This window comes from Physeter macrocephalus, chromosome 17, assembly GCF_002837175.3.
Source record: "Physeter macrocephalus isolate SW-GA chromosome 17, ASM283717v5, whole genome shotgun sequence".
Taxonomy (NCBI): Eukaryota; Metazoa; Chordata; class Mammalia; order Artiodactyla; family Physeteridae; genus Physeter; species Physeter macrocephalus.
Window position 1 is genome coordinate 5,315,540 of NC_041230.1, and position 13,468 is coordinate 5,329,007.

The 13,468-nt window shown below is 42.7% G+C and overlaps 1 protein-coding gene and 1 non-coding gene across 2 annotated transcripts in view; one reads left to right on the plus strand and one right to left on the minus strand.

Moving 5' to 3' along the window:
• Positions 1–13,285, plus strand: part of ZSCAN4 (zinc finger and SCAN domain containing 4) — a 23,980-nt gene extending 10,695 nt beyond the window's left edge. The window contains exons 2-5 of the mRNA XM_028477610.2: positions 7,227–7,510; positions 11,095–11,597; positions 11,722–11,887; positions 11,980–13,285. Of these exons, the coding sequence (XP_028333411.1) occupies positions 11,202–11,597; positions 11,722–11,887; positions 11,980–12,737 (1,320 nt within the window). The 5' untranslated portion in view covers positions 7,227–7,510; positions 11,095–11,201 and the 3' untranslated portion in view covers positions 12,738–13,285. The remainder of the gene's footprint in view (positions 1–7,226; positions 7,511–11,094; positions 11,598–11,721; positions 11,888–11,979) is intronic.
• On the minus strand, positions 5,445–5,551 carry LOC112062486 (U6 spliceosomal RNA). Its single transcript, XR_002890754.1, has one exon. It is a non-coding gene; the product is annotated as a U6 spliceosomal RNA (small nuclear RNA).
• Positions 13,286–13,468: the final 183 nt, after the last annotated feature.

Below are 13,468 nucleotides of genomic sequence, written 5' to 3' on the forward strand. Positions count from 1 at the left end.
GTTGTGGCCTCTCCCGTTGCGGAGCACAGGCTCCGGACGCGCAGGCTCAGCGGCCATGGCTCACGGGCCCAGCCGCTCCGCGGCACGTGGGATCTTCCCGGACCAGGGCACGAACCCGTGTTCCCTGCATTGGCAGGCGGACTCTCAACCACTGTGCCACCAGGGAAGCCCGTTCCAGTAGTTTTTTAATTAAAAAAAAAAAAAACTAACTCCAGCCATTCAGGATGGTCACTATAAAGTCCTGACCAAAATTCCTGTTGGCAATATATTAATTCTTGGTTGCTCATGTCAAATGCTGTTTTCAAGATTTTAGCCCCCAAGGTCTACTGATTTTATTTCCCTAAATACTTCTCACTTCTGCAGGCATATCCTCCTCCATATCAGACTTCCCTGTCTTTGTATGACTTGTAGTATCTGCATTTGGGGGCCACATATAATCTTTTGGCCTCCTGCCAAAAAAAATTCTGTATCTTGATTGTGGTTGTGCCTACATGATTCTACACGATAAAACTGCATAGAACTACACACATGCACACACGTAAAAACGGTGAACTGTGAAAAAGATACAAGGATTTAACCAATGTCAAATTCCTTGTTTTGATATTAAGGTTACATAAGTTGCTACCACAGAGGAAACTAAGTGAAAGATACTCTGGACTATATCTGCAACTTCCTGTGAATATACAGTTATTTCGGAATAAGACATTGAAAAAAACGAAACAACAGATCTTGTGTCTTGTCTTGCTAAATCCCTACAACTTCCCAGAGCAGTCGAATACAATCCAAATTTCTCATCATAGACTCCAAAATACATGCAGCAGCCCTTGCCCCGCTCATCTCACTACCTACCAGTCTCCCGCTCCAGCCCTGCAGTCTTTCACTCTCTCTACCAACAAGCCAAGCTCTCACTAACTTTGGGGTATTGATACATGCTTTTCTCCTTGCAGGGAATTTTTATGCACTTTCGCACCTGGATGGGGTCTTCATTGCACTGCGTAGCTGTGTTCAATGTCCCATTTTCCCATGTTTACAAATGTGAATCCTGAGTACTGAGGAGAATAGACATGACCAAGGTCAGCCAGTTGGTAAATGGCACAGCTCAGACGAATTAGAAAAACAGTCTGTCTCTAGAGTCCAAGCACTTAGCTACTAGCCCACACTGCCTTGCTTCACATGTGAATTGAGAAAAGGAGATACAAGGCCAAGCAATCCAGTTCCAAGCTTCATCTTTTTTATTAAGACAATAATATGTTCTCTTTAAAAAAATAACAAAATATATATGGAAATGCAAAAGGCTTATAATAGTCAAAGCATTTTCTATTTTCTTAAATAGAACATATTTGGACTTTAAAGACCTGATTTCAAAACTTACTATGAAGCTGTAGTAATGAGACTGTGTGGTATTGGTGAAAGGATAGACAATGGAGCAATGGAAGAGTCCAGAAATAGAGCCACATGCATGTCATTAATTTATTTTCAACAAAGTTGCCAAATTAAAAATGAAAGGATACTATTTTCAACAAATTATTCTGAAAAACTGTGATATCCTCATACATAAAAGTAAAGAACCTCAACCCTTCCCTCAAAATATTCACAAGTGAACTCAAAATGGACCATAAACTTTAATATAAGAGATAGAAATATATACCATCTTAAATATAACAGGAAGAATGCTCTTTGTTCTTGCTTTAGGCCAAGATTTCTTACATAGGAAAAAAAACACAAACCATAAAAGAAAAATATGATAAAATTAAATAAAATTAAAATTAAAATTTCTTACAGTTCAAAAGGTACTGATAAGGAAATGAAAAAAAAATATCTATGGCCTAAGAAAAAATATTTACAAAACCTATATCTGACAAAAGGCAGGTATACAGAACATGTAATAAGGTAAACAACACTACTAAAAAAATAGGCAAAACATCTGAACACATATTTCACTAAATATATATGAATCATAAGTAAGCACATGAAAATATTCAGTATTATTATTTAAGGAAATATGAATGAAAACCACAGTGAGGTCCCACTGCACACTCATTTTAATGGTAACATTAAAAGACTGACAATATCTAGGTGTTGAAGATATGAAGAAAAGTGGAGCTCTCATACATTGCTGGTAGGAATGCAAAATAGTATAAATAAATTTGGAAACACTGGCAGTTAATGAAGTCAATCATCCACTTATTCCTAAGTATAACTACAAGAGAAATGGAAACCTGTGTCCACAGAAATACTTGTACGTATTGGCAAGTTTCCAGGAACTTTATTCTTCAAAGCCAACAGCTAGATAACAAAAACAAGCATCCATCCACAGATGAATGGTTAAGAAGTTGTTATATTTATAAATGGAAAACTCCCCATCAATATTAAGGAATAAACTACTGATACAGGGGAAAAAACCCCATCAATTTCAAAGCGTTATAGTAAGTATGGATGTGTGCATCATCTATATCAACAACAGCCTTAGAGAGACCAAAAGCCTTTCTACTGAGATTGGACGTTAACACCCAACAGGAAAACAAAAGAAAGACTGGGATCTGGCCCTCAGCTGCCTAGTTCTGATAGGCCACCGCAGGTGACATAATGAAAGATTGGCTCCTCACCTTGAGACAGGTTGGGACCTGGGACCTGAGACCCTTTACTGCAGTACTTGCACCTGGACAAACATCTTCTTGAACAGCAGAATACAAAGAAACTCTAAGGGACTAAAATATATGCATGAGAAGTTGGGGCAAATTATAAACAATAAGTTATGAAAAGGCCAAAACCCAACTGCCACCTTTGAGGTGACTGCCTGCCAGGAGCAAAAGCAGTGTACTATGCATGATACCTGCACAGAACACCACCAAGGGGGCAGGTAGACCCACTAATCCGCTCCTGCTCTCCCCCCATTTAAGAGACCAGCTCACCTCTTCGTGAGGAGAGAGCAAGTGCATCTATTACTTGTTTTTGCTCCCTCCTGCTGCAGCAAAAGTCCCAATAAAGCCTTGCCTAAATTTCTCATCTGTCCTCTTATCAATTTCTTTTTATTTTTTAAATTATTTTTTAAATTATTTATTTATTTATTTATTTGGTTGCCCCGGGTCTTATTGCAGCATGTGAACTCTTAGTTGTAGCATGCATGTGGGATCTAGTTCCCTGACAAGGGATCGAACCCGGGCCCCCTGCATTGGGAGCTCAGAGTCTTAAACACTGGACCATCAGGGAAGTCCCTGGCCTCTTAACCAATTTCTATTGATTAAAGAAATCCAAGAGGGATTTCCCTGATGGCGCAGTGGCTAAGAATCCACCTGCCAATGCAGGGGACATTAGTTCCAACCCTGGTCCGGGAAGATCTCACATGCGGTGGAGCAACTAAGCCTGTCACAACTACTGAGCCTGTGCTCTAGAGCCCGCGAGCCACAACTACTGAAGCCTACGCGCCTAGAGCCCATGCTCCACAGCAAGAGAAGCCACCACAATAAGCCCGCACACCGCAACTAAAAGTCCACATGCAGCAATGAATACCCAACGCAGCCAAAAAAAAAAAGGCAAAAATCCAATAACCCAAGTCGGTAACTGTCTCTGAGCTATACTAAATGGCTCAAGATTAAGGGCCACTGGGAGATGGGAGAGACCCTGCCGCACCCCCTCAAGTTAAATGAGCTGCGCCATTTCCTGATTAGGAATCTTGCCTATTTTTTTTTTTTTTTTTTTTGGATTTTTGTGTGCGTGTTTGTGTGTGTGTGATTTTAGTTCCCCGACCAGGGATCAAACCCAAGTGAGAGCGCGGAGTCCTAACCACTGGACCTCCAGGGAATTCCCAGGACCCTTGCCTTTTTGCATTCTGGCCTCTTTACCACTCCTGCCAGCCTCTATACATATGCCCTCAGGTAACATCCTCATGGTGCCCCCGACAGCGGTCACCTGTGCCTCTGTCTTCTCGTCCCCTGACTCACCCACATAGGTCGTCCTGCCTCATTCCTAAACTTTGGCCACTTCCAACCATGCCCTTCAGAGTCCAGCAACTCAAGGATCTCGTGTCTGGGAATAAAGACACAGTCGTAGAGAATGGACTTGAGGACATGGGGAGGGGGAAGGGTAAGCTGGCACGAAGTGAGAGAGTAGCACTGACATATATACACTACCAAATGTAAAATAGACAGCTAGTGGGAAGAAGCTGCATAGCACAGGGAGATCAGCTCGGTGCTTTGTGACACCTAGAGGGGTGGGATAGGTAGGGTGGGAGGGAGATGCAAGAGGGAGGGGATATGGGGATATTTGTATACATGTAGCTGATTTCACTTTGTTATGTAGCAGAAACTAACACAACATTGTAAAGCAATTATACTCCAATAAAGATGTTTTTTAAAAAGTAAAAAAGGATAATTTAGGAGAAAAAAAAAAGGATCTCATGTCTGCACGTTACTTAGACCACTGGAACCCCCCCCGGCCCCCCACCGCTCCATGTCTCCTGCCTGGGCATCACATATTTTCCCCCTCTTTTGGAGACTACTTGGATCCAGATCTTGATGTTTCTAGTTCCATTTTCTTTATGTATCCCACAACTAGTATTTAATAGCAATAGGTGTAGCCACTGTTTCAGAGGCATAAAGCAGAGAAAATCCCTTCCCACAGGTGGGTCGCAACTTTTGTTCTTTTATGCTTTCTATTTCATTCTTCTACTCTTGGCCATTTAGATGTCATCTTCAATCTGATCATCGGACTCACTGATTCATTCTTTAAATATCCCCATCCTCCTATGTATTCTATTCAGTCCTTTATCAATGTTTTCCATAACCAACATTTTCCCAATTTTTTTGAAGCATATCTTCTTGCTCCTGTGGCTTTTTTCTTTCCTCATGTCCTGGATTATTTTATCCTCTTATTTTAATTTCTTTGTACTTCCAATTCTTTATACTATATAACATATGTTGCTTACTATGATTTTTGTGAGGTTGCGATTCTTCTTCCGTATCTAGTTACTTTTCCCTGGATGTATGAGTTGCTCTGTGTGTGTATGGAGGAATGGCCAAGGTCAGGCCAGATGCCCTGGCAGATGCAAGAGTATGAAATGAGGAGATGGGCCAGGGAAGGGAGCCCAGTTTTCACCACACTAGGCGACCAGGCTCATCTGTTTTCATCTTAACTTAGCCAGGGTGGAGGCGTCTCCTGAGCTGTCATCCCAAAAGTCTGCAGGATGAGAGCGGATGGCCTGACAGCCCAGGGGCAGCTGATCTGCCTGACCTCTCCTCAGACCCTCTTGCCAGATATCACGGTCTGTTCCAGCACAACAGTCTGAAGCAGGTACAGCTGGTAATGACTGAACTGAGGCCATGTAGGTGGTAACTGAAACCGCTTTTCTGTGTGTGTGTGTGTGTGTGTGTGTGTGTGTGTGTGTGTGTGTGTGTGTGTGTGTGTGTGTGAATTGGCAAAGGGTTTCAGGACGGTGGGGAAGGGCACAAAACATGGAACACTTCCCTAATTTGTGTGTCAACCTTGTGCAGGGACCATGCTAATCTTCTCTGTATTGTTCCGATTTTATTACATGTGTTGCCGAAGCGAATATGAAACCGCTTTTCTTTTTCTTTTTTTAAAATAAATAAATAAATTTATTTATTTATTTATTTTTGATGTGTTGGGTCTTCGTTACTGCACGCAGGCTTTCTTTAGTTGCGTCGAGCGGGGGCTGCTCTTCGTTGCAGTGAGCAGTCTTCTCATGGCGGTGGCTTCTCTTGTTGCGAAGCATGGGCTCTAGGCATGCGGGCTTCAGTAGTTGTGGTGCGTGAGCTCAGTAGTTGTGGCTCATGGGCTCTAGAGCGCGGGCTCGGTAGTTGTGGCGCACAGGCTTAGTTGCTCCACAGCATGTGGGATCTTCCTGGACCAGGGCTCGAACCCGTGTCCCCTGCATTGGCAGGCGAATTCTTAACCACTGCACCACTAAGGAAGTCCCTGATAATTTGGCTTTATTGAATTTTGTGAAACTGTGAGGCCACGGGGAGCGGCGAAGTTTTTTTTACCAGAGGCAGTCTGAGCCCTGCTCTGAGTAACTCGAAGCCACTGGGGAGCTTCCACAGAGGAGGCACGTGTCCAGACTCGGTTATAACAGGGTCCCTATGATGGCTGCTTTGGGAAAAGAAAGACTTGTGTGGTAATTCCCTGGCAGTCCAGTGGTTAGGACTCCGTGCTTTCACTGCCGTGGCCCCGGCTTCAATCCCTGGTCAGGAACTAAGATCCTGCAAGCTTTGTGGCTCAGCCAAAAAAAAAGAAAAGAAAGGAAGGAAAACTACTGGGAGGAGGGGCAGCCAGTTAGGAGCTGACCTCACTAATCCAAGGGAAGGATGATGGGGCCTGGGCAGTGCGAGGTAAAACGTGGTTTGATTATGGATATAACTCGAAAGCAGATAATGTTAGGACTGCTGCAAGAGTCCCTTCTCTCCAAAAAACATTCCATCTGCTTCACTATCTCTTCTCTCATCTTCCAGGTGGTCACTCACTCCACAAGAAGTCAGGAAACAGGGAGGGAGGGAGACGCAAGAGGGAAGAGATATGGGAACATATGTATATGTATAACTGATTCACTTTGTTGTAAAGCAGAAACTAACACACCATTGTAAAACAATTATACTCCAATAAAGATGTTAAAAAAGTCAGGAAACAGAAGTGCTGAGTTTTCCTAAAATCTCTTCCTCCTGCTTTCCCCCTAGTGAGTGTAAGACCCCACCCCTCCCACCACATTTTCAAGCCAGGAGCCTCTCCCCATTTTAACCCCTTCCTCTTCCTCAGTCCCCACAAGTCCATCAAACATTATGTGCTTTCTTTACATAAAATAAGCACTGCTCTTTCCCTTCCCATTAAATGATCTTGGTTTCAGCCCCTACAAGTTCTTTGTTGGATTAGGAACCCCTCCTTTGGGGTCCTGGGGCACCCTCTGACTCACCAGCCCCGATGCACAGGAGGAGAGAATCCCCCCCCACCCCCACCCCCGCATTGTGCCACATGGCTTGAGGGATCTTAGTTCCCTGGGTCCTCAGCAGTGAAAGTGCAGAGTCCTAACCACTGGACCGCCAGGAAATTCCCAAAGGAGAGAATCTTAGCCTTGTTTTCTGCTTCACTTGCAATCCACAAGTCTTGGAAAATTGGAAATTGTTAACTTTGTATAAGACTCACATAGGACAAAATTTGATGTGAGATTAAACATTATATCCCCACTTAAGTGTGAATGTTGTTATATTTCACTGCAGAAATATGTGTGTTTGATTGTGGCCTATTGCCCCAGGCCCAGGGCTGTTATATAATACCATACTGGAAAGCTGGAGCTGCAGCTGATGAAGATTCCAACAGATTCCATCAACAGTCACACTTTATCCAATCATGTCTTTAAATGCATTATTGTCCCTGATCCTATAAAAGAGAGGAGCCTTGGGAAGGCACATCAGATGAACCCAGTTCAGAAAGTGAGTCACACAGCGAGTCCTCAGCCTTCAGCTCAAGATTACCCAGTCTGAAGTTCAGTCTTCTGAAGGAGGTGAGTTTCCCATTTTGTGTGTGTGTGCGAGTGTGCGTGTATATTTATGCATAGCTGTGGGGAGAAAATTCCTAAGTACAAAGATATGGATGTCTCTCAGGCATGGGGGATGGTCGATTGTGACAGCTGCTCTGGCTGTGCAAAATCTGGCCTGACTGAAGTAGACTTCTCCTAGGAAAGTCTGTTAGTCTGGCATTGCTTTTTGTTAATTTTATGTTCTAGTAATTCATTTTTATTGCATCTTGTGGCAGTGGAGGTCCACGGCCGATTGAGATGATGGTGGGGCTGAAAATGAAAGGGTGTGTGTCAGTTACCAGTGAAAGCTCCACATGCTTCATATATATCAATTCTTTTAGCTTCCATGGCAATTCTGAGCTGGGTGTCATTAGAGATCAGAGCTCCCATGACAAGGATGGAGGCCTGATGGGTAACGTGTCTGGGGTCACATAGCTTGTAAATGCCAGACTCCAGGTTGAGAATATTGGCAGTCTGGGGGGGGTTTGCTGTGTTTTGTTTTTTATTGAGATATGATTGACATATAACGTATTAATTTCAGATGTACTGCATATAATACAATATTTGCATGTATTGGGAAATGATCACAGTAAGTCTAGTTAACATTCGTCAGCATTCATCATTACATTCCTTTTTCTTGTGATGAAAATTCTAAATATGGCAATTTTGAATTCCAAGGTCCTAGCCATAATAGTGCTCCGTGGCCTTGTTTGTGTGAAATTGAGTGCATGTCTGCAAATGTGACCATGTGGTCTGTGTGTGCCTGGGGTAGTCCAGAAAGAGAACCCATGGGACTTCCCTGGTCGTCCAGTGGTTAAGACTCCACACTTCCAATGCAGGGGGCACAGATTCGATCCCGTGTTGGGGAGTTAAAAATCCCACATGCCATGTGGTGTGGCCAAAAAAAAAAAAAAAAAAAAAAAAGAGAGAACTCGTGGGGAGTCCCAGATGAAGGAGGAGGTATGGATTATACAGAAAAAAGAAAAACAATAGAAACCAGTATACCCGGATGTAGATAACCAGCCACAGCACCTAAGGTGGGGCGGGAAGGGTGAGGATAGGCCCAGGCAAAGGCTGGTGGAACCACAAAGGACTTAGTGCTTTTCCCTGAGAGCAAGACGGAGCCATGGAGGGAATTAAGTGGAGCAGTGGAGCATGACCTGAGCAGATTAACATTTTAAAAAGGTTGACTAAATAGGTGTGATAAGTGGATTAGGGGAAGGCAAGGATGTGTTCAACTTTCTCCTATAGGGTTTTGCCTAGAATCATCTTTGCCTCATTCATTGATGAGATCAGGGTGACTAGTTTGATCAGATCAGCAGGTGAGGTTGACACAAAACATGACATCAGTTAACAGAAATTAATTAGGTATTTGGGAGCCCACATATCCCAACAAACACCCACATTTTCTGATTTTGTGGCACGATGTTTGCTTTAAAAAAAAAACAACAAATCCAGGGACTTTACTGGCAGTCCAGTGGTTAAGACTCCAGCTTCCAATGCAGGGGTCGTGGGTTTCATCCCTGGTCGAGGAACTAAGATTCCACATGCTGCGTGGTGCAGCCAAAAGAAAAAAGAAAAAAAAATCTGGGAATTCCCTGGTGGTCCAGACTCCGTGCTTTCACTTCCAAGGGTGTGGGTTCGATCCCTGGTTGGGGGAACTAGGATCCTGCAAGCTGCATGGTGCGGACAAAAATAATAATAATACAAGTCTTTGAAATGTTGACTATATATAAAAAAACACACCAAAAAAAATAGAGCAATGATATAGAAAGAGGATTAAATCTTTTATCTGTTTGACATCCCAAGGGGTATGCCTGTGGTTGCCCAGATCATTGATTTGCAGTCACAAATCAATATTGAATAATACAAACTCAGTTTCTCCTCTGAATCCTACACTCCAGTAGAAAAGGATAGGCAATACAAACAGCTCAATAGGGACTTCCCTGGTGGAGCAGTGGTTAAGAATCCTCCTGCCAATGCAGGGAACATGGGTTAGAGCCCTGGTCCGGGAAGATCCCACATGCCGTGGAGCGACTAAGCCCGTGCACCACAACTACTGAGCCTGTGCTTTAGAGCCCGCGAGCCACAACTACTGAAGCCCGCGTGCCCAGAGCCCGTGCTCCGCAACAAGAGAAGCCACCGCAATGAGAAACCTGCACACCGCAAGGAAGAGTAGCCCCCGCTCGCCGCAAGTAGAGAAAGCCCATGCGCAGCAACAGACACAACGCAGCCAAAATTAAATAAATAAATTTATTTTAAAAAAGAAAGAAACAGATCCATATAAAATTATAACTTTGATAAGATCAGTGAAGCAAAGACAAATGTTTTTCATAAGGAAGGGTAATTGGAAAAAAGAAGGGTGAAAGTAAAAGGAAAATTTCCTGAGGAATGTATCATTGGGCTGACACAGGGTGTAGCTGAGGTGGTTTTGCAGATGTTTGTGTCTGATGTAGGAGTTTCTAACACAAGATGAAATCATGTATATGGATTCCAGCGTGTCCTATTTCATTCACTTTCTTGTCAATTGTTTGTAATATTTTGTTTTCTTATAATGACTGAAAGAACATCTTTGTACTAGATCGCCTTCGTTCAGTTAAATCATGTCCAATTACAACTTAAGATGCTATTTACTGTTTAAAATTGAACTTTTAAAATTGAAATGTAATGCACATACAGAAAAAAGGAAAAGTGAAAGTATATAGCTTGGTGGATTTTTACAGAGAAACACTCGTGTGCAACTACCTCCAAGATCAAGAGGTAGACTATCGCCAGCTAAAATTGGAAGTACAGCATCACAGGAATTCTCTCTTTAGTCCCAGGCAAACTGGGATGGGGTCGTCCTATGGAGCCCTCCATATGTACCTATCCAAGGATCTACTATTGTTTACAAAATTTTAACCAACATCCTAAATAATATTGATAGTATTTATATGCTTTTCAATGAACATAAACGAGAAGAAACAAAATGTATTGTTTGGTGCCTGTATTATTTCATTTGAATTCTGTTTTGTGGTTATTCTATGTTGTTGCATGAAGAATTTCTTCTCATTGCTATCAAATATGCCTCTACATCAATTAATTGTAATCTGTCCCATTGAATGTTGGACATTTAGATTATTTACAGCATGGGAATATTATGAATTATGTTGATAGAAACATTATTGTATATGCCTTTGATGCACATGAGTATATTCTTCCGTTGAGTACATGCAGAGGAGTAAAATTGATGAGTCACAGGGAATGCATAAATACAGATTTAGCACATACTAGTCAAAGCATTTCCAACGTGAGTACTCACCAGCAGGGACTGAGAGTGCCAGGTGCTCCAGTCCATGCCAATGCTAACTCTATTTTATTTAAGTGATTCTGGTGAGTATTTTGTAGCACGTTGTTGTAGTTTTATTTTGCATTTCTGGGATGACTGATGAGGTTGCGCTTTTCTCCATTTGTTTATTCACCAAATGTCTAGTAGAATTCATCCATGAACTCAACTGAACCTGAATTTTGTTTGTTTCTTTTCAATTATACCAGTGTTGTAATTTATTAAATATCTCTTCTATTTCTAGCTTGCAGTTCTTAAACATCCACCAGTTGTTGAAAGAGATCCCCCAAGAAACAAGTCAGCAGAGATTGAATCCCTGAAGTTGCGGCTCTCTGAGAATTCTTGTTAAGAATGGCTTTAGACCTCAGAATCTCCTTTCAGGATGAACCATCCAGGAAGGATCCTGGGTCAGATAATCTAGAGCTTAAACCCAGCCAAGGATCTGCCATCCAGGAGGGAGAGGGGATCTCTGAGTTCCGGAGCACTCAGCTCAGCTTATTTCAAGACAGCAATAACTCATGTGCAAGGCAGGAGCTGCAAAGACTCTATAAATTATTTCACTCATGGCTGCAGCCAGAAAAACACAGCAAGGATGAAATAATTTCTCGTTTGGTCCTGGAACAGTTTATGATCAATGGCCGCTGCGGTGACAGGTCCACTTTACAAGAGAAATGGAATGCAAGCGGCAGAAACCTGGAGAAATTCATGGAAGATCTGACCGATGATGGCATGAAGCCACCTGGCTTAGTAAGTAGAGGGTTCTGACCCCCAGGGTGAGGGGCAAGGGGGTGTAAGGAATAAGTAGTCTGTTGGAGTTGCCTGGAAATAGAGAAAGAAGTTATTATAGATAGTAATCAGGCTTTGTTCACAGGTCCACGTCCACATGCAGGGACAGGAAGCCCTCTTTTGTGAGAATATGCCCTTAAGAGAAGTCATTGTTCACTTCACAAAACAGTTGTCGACAGGAACTCCAGCAAGAGAGAACATGGGGACACCTTTCTGGACTCTTCAAGATACTTCCCTGGAAACAAGACAAAGTGAGTGGGGAAAGCCCAGGTACCAGAGGGATGATCTGTGTGGACTCTTTCTTGGGCATAACATCACTGAGTCACTTTTTCCCCCGCTACAGAAAGTGAAGGTAAAGAAAATGGCGGCAACATTTCTTTGAAAACTTGTCAAGTAAATGACCATATTACTAGTCCACGCAGTCAAATACCTTTCCTACTCATTATCCAAGAAGAGAACAGTCCGAGGCCTGAAGAAGGAGGCGTTTGTTTGGAGAATCCACTCAGCTCCAGAAGAGCAGGTCCAGGCCCCTCCAGGTCCCAGGAAGGGTCCCTGAAAGGACCCTCCTATCAAGATGTCCTTGTGGAGGTGGAACCAGAGTTTCTCTTCAAGCCAGACCAGGTCACCTTTGAGCCTGTTTCTACCCACCAGAGCACTGAGGGGAACTCTGCACATGGGGAACACCAAGAAAGATTCCAAGGAGCCCCAAAAGTATACAAATGTGAGACATGTCCCAAGATCTTTAGGTATTCCTCTCGGTTAAAAGTTCACCAGAAAAGACACAATAATGAGAGGACATATATTTGTGCCGAGTGTGGCAAAGGCTTCTTCCAGGCATCAGACCTACATGTGCATCAGAGGATTCATGTAGGAGAGAAGCCTTTCATGTGCAGCACGTGTGAAATGGCCTTCAGCCACAAAACCAACCTTCGGGCTCACGAGAGAATCCACACGGGAGAGAAGCCCTATGTATGTTCCCTTTGCCAGAGATGCTTCCGCCAGTCCTCCACCTACCACCGCCACCTTAGGTTTCACCAGAAAATTGCCCTCAAAAGTGTTCCCTCCACACTAAAAGCTTCCTTGGCTATGGCCCCAATGTGATGTATATAAATTATGTATGTGTGTGTGTTTATTTCCATAGTACTGCTCTATAGAATATACTTTATAAAAATAATTTAAAAAAAGAAAAAAAGTGGCAATTCCCTGGCAGTTCAGTGGTTAAGACTCCATGCTTCCACTGCAGGGGGCACAAGTTCCATCCCTTGTCGGTGAACTAAGATCCCACATGCCTTGCAGCACGGCCAAAAATAATAATAATTAAATAAGATTAAAAATTTAAAAAGGAAAGAAAATAAATTTAAAAAGACAATTTTAAAAAAATGTAATTTCCTGATTGTATTTTCCATTTATTGTTTCACCTCCGCCCCCCCAAAAAAAGTAAGTTTATGAAGAGCAGGGAATTTCTCAGTTTTGTTCACTAAAGTATCTCAGGTGTGTAGAAAAGCATCTGGCACATTTCAAATAACCAATAAATATCTGTTGAATAAATGAATGGATGTGTTATGTTGGTGTTTATTCTTTACAATTTTGGCGTGTGTCCCACGTGAGAATGAAACGGAGCAGGACCCTATGGTCCTTGCCCCACCATGTCCTCAGCCTGCTTCTTTTTTTTTTTTTTTTAACATCTTTATTGGAGTATAACTGTTTTACAATGGTGTGTTAGTTTCTGCTTTACAACAAAGTGAATCAGTTATACATATACATATGTTCCCATATCTCCTCCCTCTTGTGTCATCCTCCCTCCCACCCTCCCTATCCCACCCCTCTAGGTG